A 27321-nucleotide genomic window follows, 5' to 3' on the forward strand; every position below is an offset into this window, starting at 1 on the left:
GGGGGGTTTAGCACTGCACTCCTCAAGAGGTTAACACGGAGGCTGGATACACACCTGTATTGTCATGTAAAAACAGGATGCCCCGTACTCGATGCCCCGTTCATTTCCGAGCATTTCCGATCGCGTTTCGATGATTGTTAGGTCGATTCTAATGTAAAGTATGCCAAATCGACCTAACGATCCATCAAACCGCGAATTGGACATGTCGGAAATAATAGAGCGGCCGGGAATCGAGCGAGGGAACGCACCCGTGTGTACCCAGCATAAGAGTAAATCTGTCTTAACAACCTGAATTTAGATTTCCAAGTGTGCTCAGTTTCTTTACAACTATGACTAAGGGCAGACTGTGATACGCATCAGTTGTTTTGTAGATGTATATGTGTGACCTTGCAAGTTTATCAATAGTTACATACATGGACCTGTGGATCACCTTTCTTCTACTCGTGTGTGGCCTGCCAGATCCAGCACCAGTAAGCACTAAGATTTTTTTCACTCACCCCCAAAGTTTGTGTATAGGAATGTCAAGAGCTTAAAGAGAACCCGAGGTGGGTTTGAAGATTATTATCTGCATACAGAGGCTGGATCTGCCTATACAGTCCAGCCTCTGTTGCTATCCCAAACCCCCCTAAGGTCCCCCTGCACTCTGCAATCCCTCAAATCACAGCCACGCTGCTGACAAACAGCTTGTCAGAGCTGGCTGTGTTTATCTCTATAGTGTCAGTCTGCTACTCTCCCCGCCTCCTGAAGAACTCCAGTCCCCGCCTGCATCCCTTCCCTCCCTGCTGATTGGAGGGAAGGGATGGGGGCAGGGACCGGAGCTATGCAGGAGGCGGGGGGAGCAGCTGAGACTGACACTACAGATGTAAACACAGCCTCACAGCATGGCTGTGATTTATGAGGGATTGCAGAGTGCAGGGGGACCTTAGTGGGGTTTGGGATAGCAACAGAGGCTGGGCTGTATAGGCAGATCCAGCCTCTGTATGCAGCCCATCTTCTTCCAGTCCTCTAAGGTTCTCGATCCTTCGGGTGAGATTCCAGTTTGCCACATAGTCAGCCATCTCACTAAAGAGGTAGCATGCCACCCAGTGGACAGAAAGAATTGCAGCGCTGGAAACCAGGGTGGTAATGTGCAGGGGGGTGCTGCAGACACTGTGGTGTGATTTTTTCTCTCTCCTGCTTTTGGAGTCTAAATGCACATGGAAAAATCGTGCTACTTTTAGACCCTAAAAACAGGAAAGAATCATACGCCCAGGAAGGTTAAGATGGTGTGTTGGAAAAAGTTACTTCTGTAGATGAAATGGATGGTCCTATTGCCCTCCCAAGAACAGAAAGTTGTTGGATGGACAAGTTGAGTACTTCAGTTCCTAAGACTTAAAGCGGACCCAAACCAAACTTTTTTAATTCAAAATATTTAGTTGCATCACTCTGACACATACAAAGCCTATGAGCATTTCAGTGCATGCTTTTCACCCTTCTCTTTTCATAACTAGGGTTATACAGGTGGCAGCCATTAGCAATTCCTCCTGTGCCGGACACCTCCTACTCCTACTCCACCAGTCTGCTGGATTCTGTCCCAGGAATATGAAAGGAAGGGAGGGGTTCCTCCAATAAATGTAAAATATTTTATATTTGTCATCATGCAGCTGAAAAAAGGCTGCTATTTATTATTATAATTTAGAAAATAAGATTTCTTGAAATCTTGTATTTTTAATTTGGATCCACTTTAAGAGTCAACCAAAAAACACTCCCCTCCAATTACCCTGGGCTTCCTCCAACCCCTTGCAGCCAACATGTTCCTCGCAGCATCTACGGTCGCAGCCACCAACACGGGGTCCCCGCCAGTGCAGAGGTCTTCCTACCACCCCTGTGTGAGTGCAGCTGACAATCGAGTCCACGTTGTCCGCAGTGTGCTGTGCAGGTGCATAACTACTGTGCCTGTGCAGTACACTACAAAAACATGGACCTGAATGATAGTGGCACAGGTGCAGTAGAAGGTCGGCCTCTGCATCGGCAGGGACTCCAAAGGTCTGGAGGAAGCGCCAGGTAAGTAAAGCTTTGGAGCTTGGGGGAAGGGCGCTTTGGTTTGGTTGATAACACCTTTAATGAAGATTTTGGGGAGTGTCCTGAATATATCTGTTCACGTGATTCATATGTTCGCACTTGACAAAAGCCACTGACCAGCTGAAACTATTCAGTGGCTATGATACCACAATAAACTATAAATGTATAAATCCAAGTGCAGACCTGGTCATTTCTTCCTTTGGATAGCCACAGTTACTTTCCAATCCAAGACTTGCAGACATAAGTTTACATTCTGTGGTCAGCTATGGGTCACTCCAGATCAGCCTTTCTCAACCTTTTTACCTTGGAGGAACCCTGTAAATAACTATTGGATCTCAAAGAACCCCTGCAAAAAGTTTTTTTGTTCTCGAGAAACCCCTACATTTATTTTTCAGGAGGCATGGTCTTTAAATGGGTTAGGCTGCTAATTTCACTATCTCCTATTACACTGCCACTCATTATACTGTCTCCTGACATCCCAATTTAGTGCTTCTTGTTACAGTACCACTTATTATAGTGTGCTCTATTATACTTCCCCCACGATGGGGGAAAATGCCAAGGAACTCCTGCAGAGTCCTCAAGGAACCCTGGGGTTCCAGGGAACCCTGGTTGAGAAAGCCTGCTCCAGATGTACAGTAGATATGGCATTTCACCTCAGCAGGAAGCTAAGGTTCAGCACTGGGGCAAAGAATCTGGAGGCAGGTAATGCTGGTGTACCTTTTATTCCACCAACCAGACTGTTCATTTTCTTTTGTAGTCAGGTCTAAAACAGTACATTTTATGAGGTCTTGGCTTTCACCATCTTAGTCTAGTGGCCCCTTGCAGATGAATACCTTTATTCATTCACTCCTCTTCAGTCTTTTTCAGAAGGTGGCATTAATCAAACTCCTCCTTCCAACAGAATTGACTTACTTTTCACCAAACCTTATCTGGTGGTCCTTGATGTGGGTTTAAACCTCCCATACAAATAATAAAATCAAAGTAGTGCACTTAAAAATATATTGTAGCAATTTTTTTCAGTACATAAAAGCATCTGGTCAACATTAGTCAATCCTCTACCTGCATATGTTCCGAAGTAGGAGGAAGTCCACTTCACAGTGTATTCTAGGTCCCCCTTTTTCTCCCCCGAAGTCCAGAGAGGTGCGGAAGTCTCACTAGACTTACTAAATCAGCATTTTCTAGAGTTGACAAAGGAAGTCCCGCAAGACCTTAGCACCTCTAAACTTTGGGGAAGAAAAAAAAAAAGTGGGGACTCAGAATGCACGGCAAAGGAGACTTTCTCCTCATTGGCTTTGGAACATAAGCAGCTAGAGGATCGACCAGGTGAATAAAACACTGACCAGATGCTTTATTTGCTGAAAAGGAAATGTTGATACATATCATTAAGTGCACTTCTTTGATATTATTAGTATGGAAGGTTTAAACCCACTTTAAAGCTTTGCACCTTCTTTCCCTAGCTAGTCTTGGACAAGGAAGGAACACTGTGTCCCAGGTTAGAGAAACCAAGATGGCACTGCTACTTGGTGGGGAGAGTATAGCCTGGGGGCTAAACTTTCTAAGCATCCAATCTGCAATACACAAGGTTATACCCACTAGACAAAGTTATTGAGTGAGGGAGATATAATTTAAAGTTTGTATTTTCATGAAGACTATGGCCACAATCAGAGTAAGTTGTAAGTGCAGTCTACATGAATGTAGACTTGTCATGTGACTTCTGTTTAACAAGTTTTAAAATTAAGCAACTGCATCGAATAAAAATATTTATTTTGGGGCTGGTAAGGAACATTCACAATTTAAAGTTTTGCAGAAATGAGAGCACTGAAGTCAGTTAGAATGATGAAGTAGTGCTTGGAACATACCCCCTCTCAGGCCAATAGAAAAATATGCCAGATGGGTAAATCAGCAACAGTTTTTTTTCCTCTTAAAATCTATGCATAAAATGTACTTAGGATTTCCTCTGCTAAAAACAAAGCAGCCAGTAAAACCGCACCAGAGAAAGCACAGCAGCCACCTCTTCACAAGGATGAGTTTATTAAATTAGTTGTCTTATAAAACAAACATTGCAGTCTCATTGTTAATATAACAATTCTCCCATGGAAGGACCTGCTTGCAAAGCATCATCCATTAAGTGAGCAGAATTGAAGTTTGAAAGAAAGGGTCAGACTGTGCACCTCTCAGCAAGAGTTAGAAAGCATCTAACCAACCTTGGAACCACGCCAACACTCGACTCCTAAATAAATATCAAGCCACCCAAAAGGAAAAAACAAAAACACGTGATCTCTCGGCATGGGCAGCACACATGATACTCAGAATTAATGTCGGCAGTTCAAGTCTCTGTCCAAAGATTGAAAAACGAACCCATAGTCTGAGGCATCTGTGGCAGCTGCTGCTTTTCTCCTGGGTGTTCATGGTTGCACAGTCAAAGTTAATCCCGTCTGGATTTAAGTCTTTTATGTTAAACACATGAAGAAGCTCTGTACTGTGGGAAGGAAGTCTCAGCACAAGCCAGAGCTCATAGTAAGGCTCAGTAACTGGCAAGTAAAACCTAAAGAGGCCAGAAAAGAAAGCAGTGTCCTATGAGCAGGGGCTGGAGAAAAGAACGCTGCTCCCTCATAGGTGGGCACAGCAGAGGGTCAGAAGCAAAGGCCACTCTGTTTGCAACATGGCAGATCTACACATGCATGCCACAAGCAGAGCAAGAAAGATCACAGGCCAGGAGACACAGTGCATGAGCTAGTATGCAGGGTGTGAGGTGGGCCTTATTAACCCTGTAGTATCCAGATACACCTGCCCCAATCTTTCAGGCTGAGTGAGGGGCTGAATTCTTTAACTGTAGCATTTGGCAGAATCTTGAATTAGGGAGAGGTTGCTCTAAGTCAGAGCTGTAAGCATGAAGCAAGTGTCACATGAAGTCCTCAAACTCTCGTCCATATCCCTCATCTATGCCTCCATAATCCAACAGATCGTCCTTCATGTTAGCCTTGAGGCCTCCTCCGGGAACCACACCTTTCTTCTTCTTTTTGGCTTTATTTTGCTAAAGGAAAAAAAGACAGACAGTTATTTCTGTTTTAATTTTATAACAGGGCTGGACAAGTCACAGAGGCCAGAGCTCCAAATAAATTACAGCTAGCACCTAACTTTTCCGTTTTTCTTCAATTGTTCTCCGCAGAGATGGTGCCTAAAACTGCGGGATCCTGGATTGGATGACATGGCCAATAAATATTTTCCCATCTGATTTTACCATATATGGTGTGCATGGTGACACCTAACTGTATGCCAGGCTGCAAGGTTAACCCACATAATATGACTTGTCCACATGGGAGAAGCAATCTTTTGTACTTAAAGCATTTTTGTTGTTACTTTTTCTAAAGCTCAGCTTGTGCTGTCACATGCTGGTCTGTGGTGTCATCCCCCCCCATAAACCCTGCAATGCTCCCCGATCAGTTAAATGCTGATTAAACAGGAAGAGGCGAAGCCAATATCCATAGCTCTGCCTATAGTCTCTGGATAGCGTACCGGTTAAGGGCTCTGCCTGACAGGAGACCTGGGTTCGAATCTCAGGTCTGCCTGTTCAGTAAGCCAGTAGCTAGTCAGCAAGGAGACCTTGGGAAAGACTCCCTAACACGTCTGTTGCAATTGAGTGCACCCTAGTAGCTACAGCTCTGGCGCTTTTGAGTCTGTCAGGAGACAATCCTGATATAAATGTTCTGGGTCTTGTCTCATCGCCGCCCATCTCCAATCCCTTCTTACTGCACCTCCTATCTCCCAAGGATGGATGACTGACAAAGTAGCAGAGAGCGCGGTAACGAGATGAATATGATCTCTGTTGTAACAGCTACCCACCTAGGTATTATTTAAAAAAGACCAAAATTACTTGCAGTAATGTCTTTTCCAGTAGTCAGGAGGACAGCACCCCTGAATGAGACAAGTCTCATTCAGGGGTGCTGTCCGAGTGACGTCCTGGGAAAAATATCACTTCAGAGTTGCTTTAAAGGCCTTCACTATAAAGCAGTGATAAAACTGCTTTACACAAGACACTGCAACCCTCTCACTTTGACAGACAACAAGACAAAAACTATGAGCGCATCTGGAGTAGAATTTGCCGAACAGAAATGCATTTAGATTCTATAAATTTTTCATTGCATCAACTTGTTCAATAAAAAATATTAACTGGTCGATCAAAAATAATTCAATCGCAGTACCAGGTGCAACAAATAGATATACGGTCAACTCTACAGATATTTTATTGGAGAAAAATTCTATAATGAAAAACTATACATGTGCATACTTAAAATTGGTCAAACGGGAAGTGATTAAAAGCTCTCAAAAACAAACCAAATAGATACATGCAGAGTTGAACATTCCAACCCGATTGTGGCTCTTAATTCAACATTATTATCAATTTAGATCAAATTCAGAAATTGGACCTAATAGAGAGCCAAATCTCCGCATTCACACAAGTGTGAGGATGCTACCTAGCTATTCATTTCCCTCATAGTAAAAACATATGAATACCGGTTTTCCTTACAAGATTAGTATATTTCACGTTAAAGCAGATCCGAGATGAATAACTAACTATAACAAGTAACTTGTCTATATATCTTATCTAAAGTTTAGATAATTTACACAACAAATCTGGCTGCAAACAGCTTCAACAGTTTTGAGGATTTTTTTCTGTGACACAATGAGGGCAGCCATGTTCTGTTTGTCATTACACGGGGGTAATCTGCAACTGCATCTCCAACCCTCAGCAGCCTATGAAAAATTCACCCCCCCCCCCCCCCCAGAAATCTCTGGCTAGTAACCTCCTCCCCATACGGAGCTCCCATAAGCCCTTGCTACATGGGTCTGAGTGCCTTGTCGTTTTGGAGAAGCTGTGGGCGAGGCTTGTTTAGTTTATAGGGAATTAAGTATTAAAACAAAAAAAAAAGTATTTGGCTTGAGGAATGCCCTATAAACTATGTAAGGAACACAATTATGCAATGAATAGAAGTTCATTTCTAATCCACTTTAAGCTCATTACACGGTTAAGACGATTTTGGTGAGCACCCGGCTGCTGTCAGCTCCCCTCCTCATCCTCCTATGCTGTAGGCAGCCTTGCCCCGACCCTGCACTTCCCCGTTGCGCCCCACCCAGGTACTTTTTCATGCCACCCGGCTGGGAAAAATTTCTGGGGAGAACGTTGCTATGACTAGTGTTTTATTGATCAGCCCATTCTGGTGGTCTATGAAGATAGGAGGGGAGGACAAGCGGGATGTACTGATCCAGCTAATAGAGTAGCAATAGGCCAAACTGGAGCTACCGCAGCACATCTTTGAAGGCAAGGCCTTCAGCGGAAGGGGCCCTGTATATTAGATATTCACCTAAAACAGTCAATTATTTGGGACAGAAACAATATCCTTTGAACAGGGCTGTGGAGCTGGTACAAAAATCTTCCAACGCCAACTCCTCAGTTTATGAAACGACAACTGCGACTCCGGGTAACCAAAATGGTCCCGACTCAGACTCCTCGACTCCTTAGTCTAATATTTAACAGGGCTGTGGATTTTGTACACAAATCACCCAACTCCAACTCCTCAGTTTATGAAACCACGACTCCGACTCCAACTCCGGGTGCCCAAAATTGTCCCGACTCCTCGACTCAGACTCCACAGCCCTGCCTTTGAAAGAGTTTGTTGAAATCCTATTCCTGGAATTATTGTTTTGTTGTGACGATAATGTCCAACTACTACCAGCAAGCCTCACCTTTTCTTGTTTCTGCTTCTCGCTGCATAAAACTGTCAGAGAATTTGATATTTTCTTCAAGTCGTCTACTTCCACTGTAAGACACAAGCCGTCCAGTTACATTTTAAGTAATATATCTACACATGCAGTTATTAACGTAGTATGAAACTCAGCATCTCTTTCCTCTGAAAGATTCTTTACAGTGTAAATACTACTGCTAGGAAAAAAAAAAAAAAGCGGAACAGCATTCAAACAGTTATGCTGGGTACACCTGATTCAATTTCCCATCTGATTGATAGGAATTGGGACGATTATTTATAGATCGTAAGCAGTTTGGGCATGTACACACAATACAACTTGCCTGCAAGATTAGCAGTCAATCAGACAGACAGAATGTAATCGTGTGTACCCAGCATTATCCCTGGTACACCATCTGATTTCCAATTGTTTTTCTGAACAATTTTCCAATTGCTTCTATACAAAATTGTACCGAAAAACGATCAGAAATCAGATTGGAACGGTCCAAAATAATTGATTCAACCCTATCTCATGGAAAATTGCACAGTGTGTACTGGACATTAAATAGCGCTTTCTTCTTCAGTGGGAAGCTTAGCTCTGCCATTATTGGTAAACATTGTTGCCAGTGCTTTAGCTAAACACAAAGTGTACACAGAAGATTAATTCTCAGTGGGTACATTATAATATATAAATACAGCCGCTATGCAAAACATTACAAAGTGCATCTTTCAGAGCAGATAAACTGTACTTTGGGAATTTGTAAACGGACGATTATACTTGTGCACAAGAACAAATATAATAACTGTATGGGAAATAAAAGGTAGGAAAACACGTTTTTTGTGAATACTATGTAAAGTTGAATTCCTGCTTTAGAGTAGTAGGGAAAAAAAACTAAAAATAAGCTTCACCTGGAGCTTTCTCCAGCCCCTTGCAGCCGACTGTCCCCCGCTGTCACCTCCGCTCCCCCCGCTCGGTATTCAGGCCAACCGCGGGGTCGGCCTTACTGTAGTTCTGCTCCTGCGCAGTTCGCCGCGGCCATGATTAACAGCGGCGCTTCGCGCAGCCGCAGTGAGGTCGGCCTGAATACCGAGCGATGAGAGCGGAGGTGACAGCATGGGACAGTCGGCTGCAAGGGGCTGAAGAAAGCACCAGGTGAGTAAAGCTTATTTTTAGTTTTTTCCCTGATAACTCCTTTAAGCTTCATAAGATAAGCTCACAGTGTGGTGCTTAGCAAATTACTTACATGATATACAGACTTCTCTCAATAGTGTTTCTAGAAAGGTCGGGTAATACACGGATTTTTCATACTGTGTTATCTTTTCCTTCAATAGCTTCCCAAATTCTGTAAAGTCATCTCGTGAGGACGGATTCATGGCATCTAATCCTGTAACATTGCTCACACCTTTATAAAGAAAAAAAAAAAAAAAAAACGAACATCACTGGAGTTGATATCCACCGTTTAGACCGAGAAAGAATCGTCATTGCAGATCAGAATAACTTATGACATGGGCTGCCTCTTTTCTCTGGTGGGTACAACAGGTGAAAAAGGCAACAAATCCCGTATAACAATCAGTTCATTAAATTCCTGCCAAACACCTCCAACGACGTATTCAGTCACCTAAGCTGGCCAAATACTTTTCAAATATGGATTTTGTTTTCGGTCAATATTAAAAGCTAAGATTTACAAGTTTGTTTTTCAGTCATAAAATAACCATGATATCGAATGTAGCTTAGATCGTAATATCAATCGAAAAAAGTAAAATAAAATTGACTGATATTTGAATAGTATATGGCCAGCTGAACTCCAATCTACTCAAAAAAAATGCACTGAAGGCAAGTGTAACTCAGTACTTTCTACCCATTCAGCAGAATGAGGAACATTAGCATTTACTAGTCTTGGTGAATATGTCTATGATCAACACTGACGTTTTTACAGCATTTGGCATAATAAACAAAGAATTCCAAAGACATGCCAGCAAGAGCTTTCAGCTAATAAGGTTACATACTGCACAAACTACTCTCAAAATTTAGAGTTCATAAATTGTACACCAAATATTGAGGTGGTTAAAAGGGAACCTGGAGTGAGAGGTATATGGAGGCTGCCATATTTACTTCCTGTTAATACCAGTTGCCTGGCATTCTGCTAAGCTCTGGCAACAGTAGTGTCTGAATCACACACCTGAAACAAACATATAGGCATTGTGAGATTTTTGCCTGAAGCATGCTTGTTTAGGGTCTACGGAAACGTAAGCTCAGGCTGCACTTCTTTACAACTATTGGAACAGTACTCTAGAGTACAGGCTGTCCACAAACTCTCACTAGACAGAGCCGGAGCCACTGTTACTCATTTTTATCACCTGGACAAATCCCAACTGGCAAACACTGAGACTCCACTCAGTTACCAGTCTGCATTCTACACTCACATAAAAACAAGATGAAATAAGAGGTCATTAGTCCTTGTAACAAACTGATTTAGACTAAATGGACTACATTTTTCCCCAACACTTTAAAAGTGGATTTTTCCGACAGATTAACTTGGGACAAAACAGATCAACTTGGGACCAGCGTAGGAGGCTGCCCTTTAACCATCCTGGCATTCTATTGATTGCGCCAGGGTGGCGGCGCAGCTGGTTTTTTTTGTTAAATCATGTAGCTAGCCTAGCGTGTTACTCTTTGGGTAGTGGCGGCGACGATCGTATATAGCACGCAGCTAGCGGTTAAAAAATAAATAAATTACGAAAATCGGCCCAGTAGGGCCTGAGAAATCCACCGCGGCGGTAATGGACGAGCTGAGCTCGTCATTACCGCCAAGGTGGTTAATTGGATGGACAATACTTTTGTAATGACCTCCTGGTTGTCCTTTCATGTACTGATAACCCATCTCTTGGATCACCATTCCAATCCACTATGCAAATAAATCACTAGTGCTAAAATTGCTCTTGCAGTGCAAACCAGCCCTAAATGAGGAAGCGCCCCAGTGGCTTGCACTTGCATTTTTATCAAAGGACATACACAGCATGTTTTGCGGTGTACCCTTCTTCAGGTGTAGAATCCATATCAGAATACAGCACCATTAAAGAGGATCTATATTGAAAACCCCCTCTGGGATACTCCTCTCGGTAGTGGGAAGCCTCTGGATCCTAATGAGGCTTCCCCTGTCCTCCATCCCTTTTGTTCCCCCCCCCCCCCGAATCACAGCGAGGTAAATATTTACCTACCGCAATCCAGCTCAGGCGCACTAGCCGCTCTTCATTCAGGTTAAGGCGGAAATAGCCGAACCCGATCGATTCACTTTACTGCGCAGGCACGATCGGGCTCGGCAATTTACGCCTTAACCCGAACGAAGAGCCGCTACTGCGCTGGATCCCAGAGAGGTAAATAAATCCTCTCTTGTCAAGCTTGTCAGGGGAGGATATGGGGGAGCCAGCGCTGCATTCCCTGCAGCTACAAGGGAGGGGGAAGCCTCATTGTTAAGTACCCAAGAGTGCTTTTTTTGACAGTACAAAGTCTATTTAAATACCTTAACCAGTTGCAACTAGAAATGGTCAAATACAGGGATCTACCCATAACCACCTGGAAACATCATTGTTCTTTATCCATACACATTGTAATTTTGCATCATTCAAAAATATTTTTATCGTACTATTCTCCCTGGGGACTCCAAGCGGTCAGACCCCACATTCTGCAGTATAAAAGGTTCGGGAGAAGGGGTGAGTTTTTAGCTATCCATAAAAAGGGCCTCTCGCACTGATTGTGGAAGTGAGCTCCATAGAGTATGGGCTGCATAAAAACATGCAATTTGTGCAACTTTAGCATACAACACATTTCATCCTAATGGATGGTCATTATAAACAGTACATTACCACCAACGTTATCACAAGCATCGATATCTGAAAGACACAAATTACAAACAACATTAAAGCCTCCCCAATCAGTCCTCTAGGCCTAATACAATTCATATAGTCTATTCACCTTTCTTTGTCTCCAGCTTTAGTCAGTGGAGTAATGTCACCCACCACCATCAGCCTATTGCCAGGTACATACCATGCCATGTCCCATGAGATAGATGGGTCGAAAGAAGATTTCCAACAGATCCGATTTCTGATCGTTTTTCTGATCACTTCTATGCAAATCAATCAGATAAACATTTGGATATCAGATCGGACCCGTCAGAAATTATCTATTCGACCCATTTGACGGGAAATTTCATGGTGTGTACCAGGCTTTAGCTGTGAAACAGAATACCCTGCCTCTAGAAAATGTCTGGTAACTGATGTCTCATGTATCTATGTGCTGGGATCATAGGCCATCACTGAGTACACATGTTCCTGTAGTTCTGTTCCTCAGTCTCCCATTCCTAATAGATTTGCCTATATAGAGGAGGCCACATGAACACTTCAATGCACACACAATGCAAGTGTTACAAAAAAAAAAAAAAAAAAAAAAAAAAAAAAAAAAAAAAAGGCCGATTGTATAGAATACTTTTTCTGAACATAGGGATGCGTTAAGGGATCACCTTCATAAACACGTTACAGCAATTACACAAGCATGGGTATGAACCTTATTTCTTCCCATTAAAGGGAAGGTTCAGGGTGGCTCTTAAAAAAATAAAAATGCCCATTCACTTACCTGGGGCTTCCTCCAGCCGTGGGCAGCCAGGACGTGCCCTCGGCGCCGCTCCGCAGGCTCCCGGTCCCCTCCGGTGGCCGACCCGACCTGGCCAGGCCGGCTGCCAGGTCGGGCTCTTCTGCGTTTCAAAATGCGCCTCACGGGGGCGCGCTGACGTCATCAGACGTCCTCCGGGCTGTACTGCGCAGGTAAGACACGCAGCTAGCAAAGTGCTAGCTGCATGTTTAAAAAAAAAAAAATTATCCAAATCGGCCCACCAGGGCCCGAGCAATCCACCGCGGCGTTACTGGACGAGCTGAGCTCGTCCGTAACACCCAGGTGGTTAAAATCCAACACTTTGGAACAGCCCTGATAACCATTTTTATCATGAAAGCAGTCTAGCCTTTACTCCTTGGTGGGTATTGTATACAGGTCTGCGACCAAGGCACCAACCCTTTTCAAAATCCACACATTCAAATACTGCATGGAGTTCAACAAGCTCTCCAAAGGGAATGATTGTTGGATGTGTGGAACTGGCAGCCATCACCAACCATCTGTAATAACTCCCTGGACAAAGAATTATAAAATGTCATCCATTAACCCAAAATAATGCAGTATGTATAGGCTCATTCTTGACCCCTGCAAGCATGTTCGTTTCCAACAAAAACTCAATGCATCGCATCCATTCCTGATACGGGATGGAAGTGTCATGAATCTTAGATCTGCCCGGCATAAGCAGCCAGTCTCTGCTATAAATCTGTTATATCTTTAGAGACAGGGAAAAAAACATTCGGCGGGGGGAGTTTTCACGGATGATGGGCGGACTTACTTCAGGAGGGGAAGCTTCTGAATTTTAACAAAGCATTTCCCATCCTTCCCACGGTGGCAGCAGTATTTACCTTCCCCAGCTGAAGAGCAGGCACAATAGCGGCTTGCCGATGGGCTGAGGCGGGAATAGCCAAATCCAATCAGGTCCACTCTACTACGCAGGCAGCTCGCGCCTGCGCAGTACAGCGCACCCAATCAGGCTCAGATATTTCCACCTGAGCGGAGCGCCGCTGTAGCAAGACAAGGCAAATATTCACAGCCTTCTAGCACTGCCACTGCGGGATGGAGAAGGACGGGGGAAGCCTCGTTAGGATCCAGATATAAGTACCCCCAGGGGATGTTTCTAAGTTTACCAATTCTCTTTAAGGCATGGAAGGATTTTTCTAACGAAGTCCTGTAAATCTTATTTTGTTACTCTACTATATCCAGACACTATGGGATGGTCTGGTAGATTATTCAAGTTTTTGTGGATTTTGGGGAGCAAATACAAAAGTGTTATCTTTAGATGATCCACTTTCGAGTACAGTAAAACCTTGGATTGAGTGTAAGTTGGTTTAAGAGCGCTTTGCAATACAAGCAACATTTTATGTAAATTAATTAGTTCTGCCTTTGGAGCTGCAGGATTGTACTTCATCTGAGTGTAGAGACTGTACAAAGTCACATTTCCATGAAATACTCAAAAGTAGGTGAAAGCAACGGTCATTGGGTAAGTTCCTTGTTAAAGGACTTCTGAGGTGAGGGGGGCTTACACAGATTTTACTCACCTGGAGGTTCTTCCAGCCCCCAGCAGCTGTCTCAGTCCCTCGCTGCAGCCCTGATCCTCCCCGTTGTCCCACTGACTGCCCATGAAGATCACAACCCCCGCCGGCAGGTAGGCACTTCTGTGCAGCAGCCTGGGTCCTCCATGTTGTCCCAATCGTGTATTCGCTGACATTCGTCTAAGAGCCGACTTGCCAGCGGGGTCATGATCTTCAGGGGTGCCCAGCGGGACAACGTGGAGGACCGGGGCTGTGGCAAAGGACTGATACAGCTTCTAGGGGCTGGAAGAAGCCCTAGGTGAGTAAAATCTTTATGCCCCCCTGCCTCGGAAGTCCTATAAAGGTTGGGGTGAGCAAACAGATAGCAATGGTTCTGTTACTTATAAAAACTTGTTTACAATTGCATTCTTGCACTATTTTACTGTAACGGTTTTTGGATTGTAGAATAACCTTTACCATTACCTGGGTTTCCATTTATTCTTATGGATAAATTTGCTTTGATATGAGTGCTTTGGATTACAAGCATGTTTCCAGAACGAATTATGCTTGAAAACCAAGGTTCTACTGTACTCCTTCAACCCTTTGACTATCGTACCCATAACAAATGCCTCGTCCACCACGCTAGCCACCTTGCTCTTTATCAACCAAGTTGTATCTGAATTACATTGTAAAGGTCTGGGGTGATTAAATGTTACAATGAAACGTGTTCAATGCGAAGTAGTGCAAGCTTCCGTAAATTATTTAATAATGCAAAATTGAAATGTATATGGATAAAGTACGATGATGTTTCCAGGTGCAGTTATGCCAGCGGGGTCTACATATGAGTGTGTACCACACTCATATGTAATTCCCTATGCTTGCATGCAAGGAGTTGATGTATTGGATCACCCAAATGTGTGGTGTCTTCAGGTTATGGTGCACTTGGTGAAGGTATTTAATGCTGTTATATTTTGATAGTCTATGAAGAAGGGGAACCCCTCAAAGACATGGTGTATGTTTTTTGATTGATAAACAAGTTCAACCCAATGGCGTGTCTTTTTTCTTTATTTGCATTTAGTTGGATGGACTTATCAATGTTTTTTTCTATTTTTTTTTCTCTCTATTAAACGCAACAGGAGGCTTGATATCGTTTAGCGCGAGTGCTGGAGAGGCGGCCACAGTACTAAGTCACATCTGAGTATGGCCGCTGCCGTGCTAACATGCCACATGTCAGATATGCCCCAGTATTAGGTAGCCCCCCTGCCCAGTATAGTCCTAATTCCTCCAGCAGTAGGCAGCCCTCTCATCAATATAGATCGCCAGATATGCCCCCAGTATTAGGTAGCCCCCTCCCCAGTATAGCTAGATGTGCCCCATTAGGTGGCCCCATTCCAAAGCATTTAGTCAGATGTGCTCCCAGTATTAGGTACCCCCCCCCCCCCCCCCCCAAACCCAGGCACCTATAGCCAAAAGACATGCCCTCCAGTATTACCCCCCCTCCTCCAATATAGGTTCCCTGGTGGTGTTAGTGGCCCCATTCCTCTCCAATATAGCTATCCTTATGGTGTTAGCGCCCCCCTTCCTAATATAGCTTCCCTAGTGGTGTTAGTGGGCCCCCTACCCTCATATAGCTTCCCTGGTGGTGTTCGCACCCTGCACCTCCCCCATATAACTTCCCTGGTGGTGTCGGAGGCCACCTCCCCAATATAACTTCCCTGGTGGTGTCAGTGCCTCCTCCCCCAATATAACTTCCTTGGTAGTGTTAGTGGCCCCCAATATAGCTTCCCTGGTGGCGTTAGTGGCCCCCGTTCTGTGCTCCCCAGATATATTGCATAGCATTGGGCAGCGGCAGCAGCAATTCTCTTAACGCCTCCTGGCACCTCCAGCGATTTAGGACCTCCTGCCTCTCCCTCACTGTTAGCTCCAGTGATCGGCATCTCACTCTCTACAAGTCCAATGTAATTACGCTACGCAGGAGGAGCAGGCACTAGAGTGAGCAGTGAAGGAGAGAGAGGCAGTCGCTCATCACTGGAGATGCCTGAAGGAGGAGAGAGAAGCGATGCTTCTGCTGTCCGATATTTCAGTATACTGGGGTGGGGGGAGCACAGGCTGTTAGTAGAGATGGCTAAATACATGCCAATAATTCTAACTTGCATGCAAATTTTAAGCAGACCTGATTTCAAAACTTCCTCTCTGCTCTATAAGATAAGCAACATCATAATAACCTTTAAAAAAACAAAACTTGTTACAGTGGATACAAATCCTGCAATAAACCTGCACTGTCTACTTCTTGCTTTCATGGAGGCAAACATAGGATTAACATCCTGTGTGTGCAAATTAGTCACAGATGAGGGAGAATTAGGCAGGCTAAACTCTCTAAATACATACAAACTCTCTAGGTTTTCCTTCTGTCCTGTGCAAGAGTTCAGGTCCACTTTAGGCCTCTTTCACAGTAGGACCTTGCAGTTTGATGCGACATTAAAGTCGCAACGCAAATTGCAACGCCCCAAAAAAGTCGCAACGCAACTTAATGCCCCGTTATCGTCGCATACAGTAGAGCAGCCTTTCTCAACCTTTTTACCCTGGAGGAACCCTGTAAATAACTTTTGGATCTCAAGGAACCCCTGCAAACAATTTTTTGATCTTGAGGAACCCCTACATTTATTTTGCAGGAGGCATGGTCTTTAAAAGTATGTGTGGCTGTTTATTTCACTCCCCCATTACATTGCCACTCCTTATACTGTCTCCTGAGCCACCAATTTAGTGCTTCTTGTTTCAGTACCACCTATTATTATGTGCTCTATTATACTTCCACCACGATGGGGAAAAATGCCAAGGAACCCCTGCAGAGTACTCAAGGAACCCTGGTTGAGGAAGCCTGCAGTAGAGCATACAGGCAATGAAAAGTATGTTTCCAAGTCATTACTGAGCATGTGCAAACAGTTCAACGCAGTTAACGTGTATAACGCACTGCATGCAGTACTTTCACTTAACGTGCAGCCTTAGTCACCAACGCAACGTGTGCACTGATGTGAATGGGGAATTGATGTTTCATTGCAGTGAGTTATTCTGCGTTAAATGTTGTTTTAACGTGCGACTTTAACGTTGCACTGTGAAAGAGGCCTTAATGCAAATAGTATGCAGGATGGAAGAGGGTCAATCAAATGCATTTCCCGTGGATTTTCACTGTCCCAATCCCAAGTTGCAGATGGATTGCAATAAATTTGCATGCATACTGATATTAGTAGAATCTCATTGATCATCTCTACTAATCAGAGAAGTGCTTTGATATTTCTGATTCAATGCTTTACCAAAAGCTTCCTTAGCCAACTCCAGGTCAGAGTCTTCCTGTAACTTCTTTAGTCGTAGTTTCTCTGCAAGCTGCTCCTCTGGTGACAGTTCTACAGGTTCAGGCTCTTCTAACTGGAAACAAAAAAGGACGCATATAAACACCTCCAGATCCAATCAGTAAAATAAAGTTTCCCCACCCGTGGGTATATTGTATAGCTTACCCTTTTCTTAATCTCCTCTCGCTTCTTTAGTTGGTTCTTTTCTTTTTCTTTAATTTTTTCATTCAATTTCTTCTTTTCCGAAACTTTGGGTTCTACTAGGAAACGATAAGAGGCAACAGGGATTTAACCACATAAGGACAACAGGCTTACACCCCCTAGTGAACAGGTTATTTTTTACAATTCAGTGCTCTGCAGCTTTAAAAGCTCGCTGCAGAGCCATAACACTGAGCACACAAATGACTCCGCCCCCTCCCCCTTTTCTGCCCACCAACAGAGCCCCCCCCCCCCAGGGGGCGATCAGATGTTTTCCCCTCCTCTCATGGGCATCAGCCTATGAGAGGGAAAGCTCGGAGAGACAGTTAATTGTCCCCTGTACAGCGCTGCTGTACAAAAGGTAAATTTTTTTAAACTTTTTTTTACATTTAACAGCCTGCAAGCCGCGATTGCATCTCGGCAGGGTGATCACGGAGCTCCACTCTATCACTCAGCTGGGATGAGCGCGCATGATCCCTTGTTAAACCCTGCCCCAGGACTTGAGGCCTTTCGGCATTAGGCAATTAGGTTAAAACTGAGAAGATTGTATTTTCATGCTTCCCTGTAGCGGGCACAAACCCCATTCTCCTCTTCCTAAAGTGCTGCTACATCCATCCACTAACCTCTTACTGAACAAAGGAGAAATATGGCCATCCCCTCCTCCTTACTTCCTAAAATGCCACTACATTCATCCACTAACCTTTTTGAACAATGAAGAAATATTGCCATCCCCTCCTTATTTGCTAAAATGCTGCTACATCCATCCACCAATCTAACTGAACAATGGGGGAAATATGGCCATCCCCTATTCCTTACTTCCTCACCCACTCTATTCCTACTTCCTGTAATCCTTCTGCTCACAGCTCATAAAGAGATTCACCAGCTCTGTGCCCAAGGAAGGCCCATGAGGATTTTGTAGATACTACTTGCAAGAAAGTTTGACAATGCATATTCTCTGCTGTCTCTCACCCCAACAATACAGCATCTCACACTCCTTTACAGCCCACTGTTCCAGTTTCCAGTCCCTGTAAACCTATTTGACAAAAGCTTGTCAGAAAGGTGTTTTGTGTCTACGCTCCCAGCCATGCTCGAGGATGGAGGGAGCTTTGTTCTACTTGGCATGCGCGAACCTTACTTACCCATCCCTAGCACGGATGCACTCATTCACAGCAGGGACCGCAGCCAGAAGATGAAGGTCGTCCTGGTACTGGAATGGTGGAGTGTAGGAGGATCCAGGAAGCTCCAACTACTGAGGAAAGTAACTTTTACCTCCCTCTTGATTACAGTTTTGCTCTAATACTGAGACCCAGACCAGAACCACAAAGGCCTCTGTGAGGGGTGACCATAGTCCTCTAAAAGAAACTTGGCATTCGACTGCTGTGGACGGCAGTCATAGTGAACTGAGCACCTCCTATAGTAAAATATTTAAAAACTAACCTACCCCTTAGGGAGGTTCGATAATGATGTGTGCTTTGTGTGTGTGTGTGTGGGGGGGGGGGGGGGGGGGGGGCAGGCTGCCCTGTAGCCCATCTATAAAAAGGTCATCAGGGGCAAAACCAGGATTTTTTAAAAAAAAGGCTAAAAACTCACCTCTTTTCCCTAGCCTTTGAGACTGCATAATGCAGGGTCACAGCGCTTTGAGTCCCCAGGGAGAAAAGCGCTATATAAATATTATTGTTATTGTTATTTTCAGGGGGGGGGGGGGGGGGGGGGGGAATCCTGAAAGGTCTCTTTTGGCAAGCCACGCACTACCGCGCATGCGTTTGCCCACAAAATACACACAATGGGCAGTGTTTCCCTACAAAATACACACGATGCAGTAATGTTTCGCATATATATATATATATATATATATATATATATATATATATATATATATATATATATATATATATATATATATATATATATATATATATATATATATATATATAATGTGGCAGTGATTAAATAGCCAGATAACCCCCCTTTCTTATGGATAACAAAATTACCAAGTTAGGATAGGCAACCACATGATCCCCATTTATCATATATAGCCAGATGACTCCCCGTTCAGTACATATATCCAGATTCCCCCTTGTATATGATCAGATCCCCCGTATATATAGCCAGATCCCCCCCCCCCCCTGTATATATAGCCAGACCCCACCCTGTATATATAGCCATATCCCCCCCCTGTATATATAGCCAGATCCCCCCGTATATATAGCCAGTGTATATAGTCAGATCCCCCCCCGTATATATAGCCAGTGTATATAGTCAGATCCCCCCCCTGTATATATAGCCAATATAGTCAGATCCCTCCCCTGTATATATAGCCAGGGTATATAGTCAGATCTAATATATCTATCTGTCGATCGATCGCCACCCAACATGGGTGGGTGCCACTCTGGGGGGGGGGGGGGGGGGTGAAGTAGAATGATGAAGCTGCGCGTTCTCTGCAAGGGGACTTGGGAGGAGGCACTGATGGAGGAGTGATGTCGGCCTCCCTCCCTGCATTACACTTCGGTGGCTGGTGCTGCTATAGGGGGAGAGCAGCAGGGGGGGGGGATTCGGGGCATCGGTAACGCCCCCCCTGCGTGCGCCAGTGGTCATTCATCTTCCTACTGTCAATGCCGAGAAGGTTTGAAGGTGGCTGCAATGCTGAGTCCCTCCCTGGCCGCTGGAAAGCATGCCGGTACATGTAGTGTCTCAAACTTTTTGGATGGTATGAGAAGTGTCTCAAAGCGCCTACGTCTACTAATGCCTTACCAGTTTTCTGGGCCTCTGCTGCCTTGTTTTCCTGATCTTCCTCATCATCCCAGTTATCCTAAGAAAAAAAAAAAGAAAAAATCCTATGCTGTAAGCAGAGTTGCGCACAGAAGCACTGGCCCTGCATTCTCTCATCTCGTCCCACCCGGCAATTTTTTCATGCCACCCAGGTACTTTTCATACCACCCGTCTGGAAAAAAAATTCTGGGGAGAATATATACAATGCCGCAGCATGTTCTACCATGCACTCTGCATCCACCAGCAGGGATGGGCTCACGACTAGAATTCGTAATTAAAATGAGCCTTATTTGCTGCAGCTGTGTGATAAGGGGTTATTTACCCACAAATTCCACCGTCCTGCCTGCGCTCCAAATAGCTTGCAAAAAGCTTCACTACGCACACTTTCTTCTTCAAGCCAATAGGACGCATGCAGGCAGGACGGCAGAATTGTGGGTAAATAACCCCTCATCACCCAGCCGCGGCAATTAAAGCTCATTTTAATTACGAAATAGTCGCTAGCCCATCCCTGTCCACCTGCATGTTCCAATGTGCGCTCAGCAAGGGGGGGGGGGGCATTCGGTATTTAGTGGATCAACCATGATTTGCAGTTTTCAAGGATTTTGGTATGCTCGCCACCAGTTTTTCACATTGTTGGGTAAGCTCAAAAATAAAATAATCAAACCGCTGTTTTGCTTGAGTATTATAACCATTCATCTTGATGTCATTCCACAGGTTTTTGATTTAGTGAGCCTGGTAGAGTTGCGTGGAGTGCTGTCCAGCTGATAACCCACAGATCATTACGGACTCTCCTTCATATTTTAGTTGTGCCAGACCCCCAGCGTTGTAGGTTTGTCAAGGTTTCCTTCTCACCATAACACGATCAGGCGTTGGACAAAGATACAAATTGGACTCAAAAGATGACCTTAATCCAATCCTCTACAGTTCAGTACATGTGGCCATTAGCAAAGGCCTAAGGGCTGGGGCCCATTACAATTCTGGAAGCCCTTCCAATCACTTGTCGTAGGTCATGTCAACATTCACAGCATAAGAATATAGTGTAGAAATCAAGGCCCAAAGGGCCCTGGGTTCTAAATATCCCAATCAGTAGAAATTCTGAAATGCACAGTCAATGCCCTAAAACTGTGTATTCAAGGCATGTCTCAATTGTAGATACCTATAGAAAGCGTATCAGGGAACATTCAACTGGGCCTGAAGGTGTTGTAATAAATGTATTTAAAGGACTTACGAGGCCAAGAATAGAGAAAAAAAATAAAAAAAGTTAGCTACCTGCGTCAGCTTGTAAGGCACGGAGGACGCCGTCCGCGCCCTCTGTGCCGTTCCGCCGGGTCCCCGCCGCTCTAATAGCCCCCCGAACGGTCCCTGACCGTGCGGCCGGGGCTCTCCAGCCTGTACAAAGATGGCGGCCGGAACTGGCCGCGGCTGCGCAGTCCGCATACCCGCGAGTGCGGCTGCGCAGCTCTAAGACCAACCCACGATCCACGCTACAGGAAACAGCCTGTTACGTGGATCGGGGGGTTGGCCTTAGAGCTGCGCAGTCGCACTTGCGGCTATGTGTACTGCACAGCCGCGGCCAGCTCCGGCCGCCATCTTTGTACAGGCTGGAGAGCCCGACCTGGGCCGCGCGGTCGGGGACCGTTCGGGGGGCTATTGAGCGGCGGGGACACGTGGAACGGCACGGAGGGTGCGGACGGTGTCCTCCGTGCCTTACAAGCTGACGCAGGTAGCTAACTTAAATAAAAAATTCTCAATTCTTGGCCTCGTAAGTCTTTTAAGTGTGATACTCAGATTAGACCATTAGCTCACCTCCTGAGAGCCAAACAGCTCCTTAAGAGTGTGAATGCACCATAATATAAATAGGAGTCAGGTAAAGCAAAACCTCCACATGTTTTGGGCCTTCAAAAAGGGCGATATTAAAAGTTTTCAAAATAAAAAGTCCTGTTTCCCAAAAAGTCTCAAAAAAAAAGTGATTTATAGGTCACATTATAGAGAAACTCACTAAAAACAGCATTTACATGAAACATAACTGACACCCACAAAGCAAACTTAAGAAAACCAAAATTCTGCAAAGCAATTGTTACATTTATATGCTTACCTTTACTTCCTCCTCTTCATCTTCTCCTTCCCAGCGGTCAGTTGCCGTTACGGCACCAGCCTTTCTAAGGGGTTCTTCTGGCTCAAAGTCCTCCGCCTCTGCGAAAACAAGTTATTGACAATTCAGTGAAGAATCAGGACCCAGAAAAGGAAGAAGCCAGTTTGAAAACAGGAAAAATTCAAAAGTTAAGACATTAGCCGGCTCTTGAGATTTATACCACCCCAGGAGACAGTATCTCCCAAAACTATCTGGCCAGTTGGTGTAAAAACTGGATAAAACAAATGGAGTTGCATATAATCCAAAAAGGAGAAAGGGTGGACTGGCACTCAAAGTTGCCTGTGAGCAGCGTGACCTGGATTGCTCAGCCGCAAACGTGCCTCCAGCTTGCTGATTCCAGTAAGTAAATAGAGAAGAAAGCGCTGTGCACCAGAGCAATATGCTTGCAAAATGTAATCAGTCATACAGACAGCAAAGTTACAGGGGGTAACTGATGCCCTAAGAGCAGTTTTGTGGGAAAAGCAGCCCGCTTCCTCAGAGACCCAGGTCTCTGAGGAAGCAGGCCGCTTATCCCACGAAATGACTGGCAGGCCATCAGTTACCCCCTGTAACTTTGTGCCTGATTAATTAAATGTTGCAAGCATATCGCTCTGGTGCACAGCGCTTTCTTCTCTATTTACTTATATAAAACAAAAAGATGTTCATGGTAAAAGATGCATCTGTGCCATTAAAACACTTGCCCGCTGCATGCTACAAAAGTGGGTTCATTTGCATGGATCCACTACAGTACAACTACACGAGCTGCTATGTCGATGCGCCAGCTTCAGGGCTCCTGGGACAGTCACCTTGCAACATAAACATGCATGCTCCCAGTCACGTCAGCGGGAGCACGGACAAAGCCGCGCAGGGGGGTTGCGACTTTAAAGTCGCAAATTCCGGAAGTGAACCGGCGGCAGGTGCCGCCGCCGGAGCATCGGTGACTGGTTGCGCAAGGAACAGGAAGTCTGCAGGGGACCATTAGAAGCCCAGGTAAGTTCAACTTTTCCCCCCTAGCCTCCTACATTACTTTTTTAACCACTTAATGACATGCTGACTTATAAAAATGTCCTGCTAGAGCCTCTTAATGGCCCCAGGACGTTTTTATAAGTCTGACAATGCTGCTGCCGCCGTGCACGCGTGCGCTCCCGCGGGTGCATGTGCATCCCCGTGCACATGAAAACAGTGAAAAAAAAAATACACCTTTATTTCCAAATGACGTATTGTCACCATACTTTGCACTAGGGACATAATTAAAATCTTGTGATAACCAGGACAAATAGGCAGGTAAAATGTGTGGGTGTTATGTACAGTAGCAGTGTTTATATTCCAACTATAGGGGATGAAATTGGAGAAATAGTGCATTTTTTCCTTGTATTTCCCTTTAAAATGCATAGAAAATAGAGTAATTACTGAAAACAAATATCAACCCCCCCAAAAAAGCCCAATTGTTGATTGGAAAAAAAAAAAAAAGATATAGATCATTTCATTGTGATTAGTAGTGATTAAGCTATTGAAAAATGAACGGGATGAGCACTAAAAGGAGAAAATTGCTCTTGTCAGTTAGGGTAAAAACCACCTTGGGGTGAAGTGGTTAAATAAGAGCACAAGCAATTTACACTGCTTTTGTCCTGATGCCTGCAAATTATTCAGAGAGCTAGAGAAACAGACCACTTCACTGACAAACCCAAAGGAAACAGTCACTTTGAAGAGAAACAGAATCTGTCACATAGAACTTGCTTATCTTTGTTAGCAGTGTGTAGGAACGCCCATCATCTGGCATCGCATTCCAACTGAAGCAAAAACTCACTACAGGATATTTTAAAAATATCCAATAGATTCCTAGACATTGAATCTAACGAATTATGTTAAATCTAGAAATCAAACATTGAGCAGGAAATGTCCTTTTTTCAGATTGACGCAGGGGTTGAGCACTGTACAATCAATGCTGCCAATTGAAAACTAATTGCATTTTGTTGTTTATCTATTGTCCGCTGTACAACAAAGCAACGGGCATAGTGTGAAAGGAGCCAAAATTTGAGAGGGGAGGATCTACTCTTTCCCTAATGGCCCATACTCACGGGCAACTTTTTGTGCCTGTCGCCAGCACACGTGAGCATGTGGGCGACAGGCCGGCGACAGCTCCTCGCCAGGTCGCTCCGCGTACACACGCGGAAGAGGGACCAGCGGCGCGATGGAAGCTGTCGCCGACGTTCCTCCCCCCCCCCCCCCCCCCCCGCCGGAAGCTCCGTATAACTCAATGGAGGTTGCTGTCGCTAGTCCGCGTACTCACGGAGTTGCGGCGGCGACTGTCGCCAGGCGATTGACCGCGCCAATCGCCTGGCGACATCAGCGACGGGCGACAGTTCGGGGTGCGCGCCCATGCGACGGCGCATACTCACGGGCGACCTGTTGCGGCGACAATTGTAGCCCGTGAGTAAAGCCAGGATGCTGAATAAAAGAGCCAAATGACAGTTTTGCAACTGCTGCTTCACATGGATACTGAGCCCCCTTATAGGGGTTGTGAAATATAAATATATATATATATATATATATATATATATATATATATATATTGCCCCAAATAATAATGTAGACCCCTATATTTTTTTTAACCTGGTCTGCGTGTCTTTGCTGAACTGTGCCAATCTGTGCAATGTCAACAGGATTGTGGGACGTTATGTTTATTTAAATAAAACCTATAGCAACAAGGTTATAGCTAAATGCACACGCAGCGCATATATGCCAGCAACCACATGGGACGTGTGTATGGACGGAGGACAGACACTGACAGTTAAAGTATACTGTATGGGGCACATTTTACACTAGTGGACAGCACCAGGGATTCCGTCAATCATCCGGATATTGGACACTGTTACCGCAGCATACCTGATCAAGCAGGTTGGCCCTACATCTTGCAGCATGTCCAATCAATACAAGCGAACAACTGCAGCCCGAAACTGCCTGCATTGTCTAGGCCTGAAAGATAAATTGAATTTAAACCGAAATCGTGATAACCAAGATCACAATTTCGGAATCGTCAAAATGGCAATTATCGCAATCACGTCATTTTCACATGGGGAAGTTTGAAGAAGTAGCTTTAAACATCCCCAAAGTCCCGGCGCGTGCGGCCCGCAGCGTTGGACATACCTTGGACATACCTTCCGCATGAGTCCAATGCTGTCCGTTCTCTATCACCGTCTGCTGCCTCTTGTGTTTGGCAAAACTCCGGGTTCCTGTATGTCACATGACACACAGGAAGTATTCCATGCATTAGAGCCTGCAGGAGGCGAAGTGGATAGACGGCCATCGCTGGACTCGTGCTTGAAGCTATGTCCAGAACTGATGCAGCTTGGGGGACAGAGGAGGCACAGAGACACAGGGGGAATGAGAGAGACCCAGAGGAGGCATAAAGAGGCAAAGTGGGCACAAAGAGAGACCGGGGACAGAGGGGAAACAAAGCTTGATTTGAAGGAAATCGTGAATCAAATTGAAATCGCAATTTCAGACAGAAATCGCTCAATTCAATTTTTAAAATCATTCAGGCCTAGCATTGTCTATCGGGCATGCTCCTGGCAGCACAAATTTTCATCTGATTATAATAATCGGATGGTCAATCGCCAGCCAAGTCACCTGATGTATATTATGTACTTTAAAGTTCTATACTGATAAGAAGAGGTGAGGGATAAAACTGAGAAAGTACAAAAGCTTGCAGGATAAATGGACACACTCCACTTTTTTTTTAATTTTATTTCTGGGTATACATACGTCAATCATGTTCTTAATGTTCATTGTACCAAAAAAAAAACCTACACACATTGCAGGGTGTGGTACAGCAGTAGTCACTGCACAGCACCCTGCTGCAAAGACAGCACCCATCAGCTGACTAAAGAGCAGATCTACTCCCATTTACTTATATTAGGATGTGTGCATATCCCAACATAAGTGAACAGCCAGACTGTGACCAAGCTGAGCAAAAGCAGCTGGCATGTACAGAAGACTATGCTGTGAACATGCCTTTACTGTGGCCAATTCACCATAAAGTTTTGTTTTAAGAACATAAAACAAAAATAAATTGGGAGAAAAAGAATCCTACCCCATAAACTGAAATATCTTATTTAAAAGAGAGAAAACCATACATTTCTCTAACTCTGGTGGTTTATCACCCACATCACATGACATACAGGCAGAAGACAGCATATGGATTTTCAACTTTATTATCTACAAAAAAAATAAGCAGTTAGACTAGAGGCATATGGTGGTAAGAAAAGTGAGCCACATGTCATGAAGACAAAGTAAGATGGGGGAGATGAGAAGTCATAATTCGGGTAGAGAGCAGCCAGACTCAGACACAGCAGCTGGGACTGCACGAGCACATGGCCCGGCGTCAGGACACCGGCAGCTGAAGGGTCATTAGCCAGAGAGGCCGATACCGGGCAGCACGAGGGGAGGAGACGGACGGGGGTGCCGCTGAGCTCAGCCAGGCTCGTGTGAGGGGGCCTCGTGTCCCAGCAGGCGGGGCACACATGCAGAGGGCAGTGACCGGGAAAAACTACACATATCACAGGCAGCAGCTATCCGGCATTTTCTCACCCCAGCTGTCGGTCTCCGCCATTTTTCTTCCCGCTGCCGCTCCGTCTGACTCACCGCGTCCAGGTGCGCGCGCAGCGCAGTGACAACTAGAAGGGCCCCTCACCGGAAATGCGATACTACTCCCAGGATTACATTCGCCCTGTCAGCGCCATGTTGCTACACCCTGTCACTGCAGGGACGCTTCAGGCTAATTCAATTCGAAGAGAACGAGAGTCCTCCAATCGGCTTGTAGTCACGTTACTTCCTGTTGACCGAGCAAGGCCGGGGGAATACACACGGAGATAAATAAAGTACGGTGCTGTGCCATGCC

The 27321-nt window shown here is 44.9% G+C and overlaps 1 protein-coding gene across 4 annotated transcripts; it reads right to left on the minus strand.

Moving 5' to 3' along the window:
• Positions 1–4075: 4075 nt before the first annotated feature.
• On the minus strand, positions 4076–27321 carry EIF3J (eukaryotic translation initiation factor 3 subunit J). Of its 4 annotated transcripts, none has more exons than XM_068275081.1 (9): positions 27012–27319; positions 22386–22483; positions 20273–20330; positions 17489–17580; positions 17288–17399; positions 11667–11693; positions 9047–9205; positions 7807–7880; positions 4076–5095 (listed from the first exon to the last, which is right to left on the minus strand). In XM_068275081.1, the coding sequence occupies exons 1-9, from the start codon at positions 27031–27033 to the stop codon at positions 4964–4966; spliced, it is 774 nt and encodes a 257-aa protein (XP_068131182.1). In that variant the 5' UTR covers positions 27034–27319; the 3' UTR covers positions 4076–4963. The 4 variants fall into 4 exon arrangements, with proteins under 4 accessions (XP_068131182.1, XP_068131181.1, XP_068131184.1 ...); XM_068275080.1 differs by having other exon boundaries at positions 17489–17583; positions 27012–27317; XM_068275083.1 differs by lacking the exon at positions 11667–11693 and having other exon boundaries at positions 27012–27321.

The sequence above is a fragment of the Hyperolius riggenbachi genome, chromosome 3 (genome assembly GCF_040937935.1).
Source record: "Hyperolius riggenbachi isolate aHypRig1 chromosome 3, aHypRig1.pri, whole genome shotgun sequence".
NCBI classification, from domain to species: Eukaryota; Metazoa; Chordata; class Amphibia; order Anura; family Hyperoliidae; genus Hyperolius; species Hyperolius riggenbachi.

Bases quoted from the DNA above. Each gene is read 5' to 3' on its own strand.
- EIF3J (XM_068275080.1), bottom strand. From the start codon at position 27,033: ATGGCGGAGACCGACAGCTGGG. The intron at 7,881-9,046 runs GTAAGTAATTTG...TGTGTCTTACAG, and splicing joins GAGAGAAGTCTGTATATCAT to TGGAAGTAGACGACTTGAAG. The intron at 5,096-7,806 runs GTGAGGCTTGCT...TTTTTCCTTTAG, and splicing joins AGAAGCAGAAACAAGAAAAG to CAAAATAAAGCCAAAAAGAA.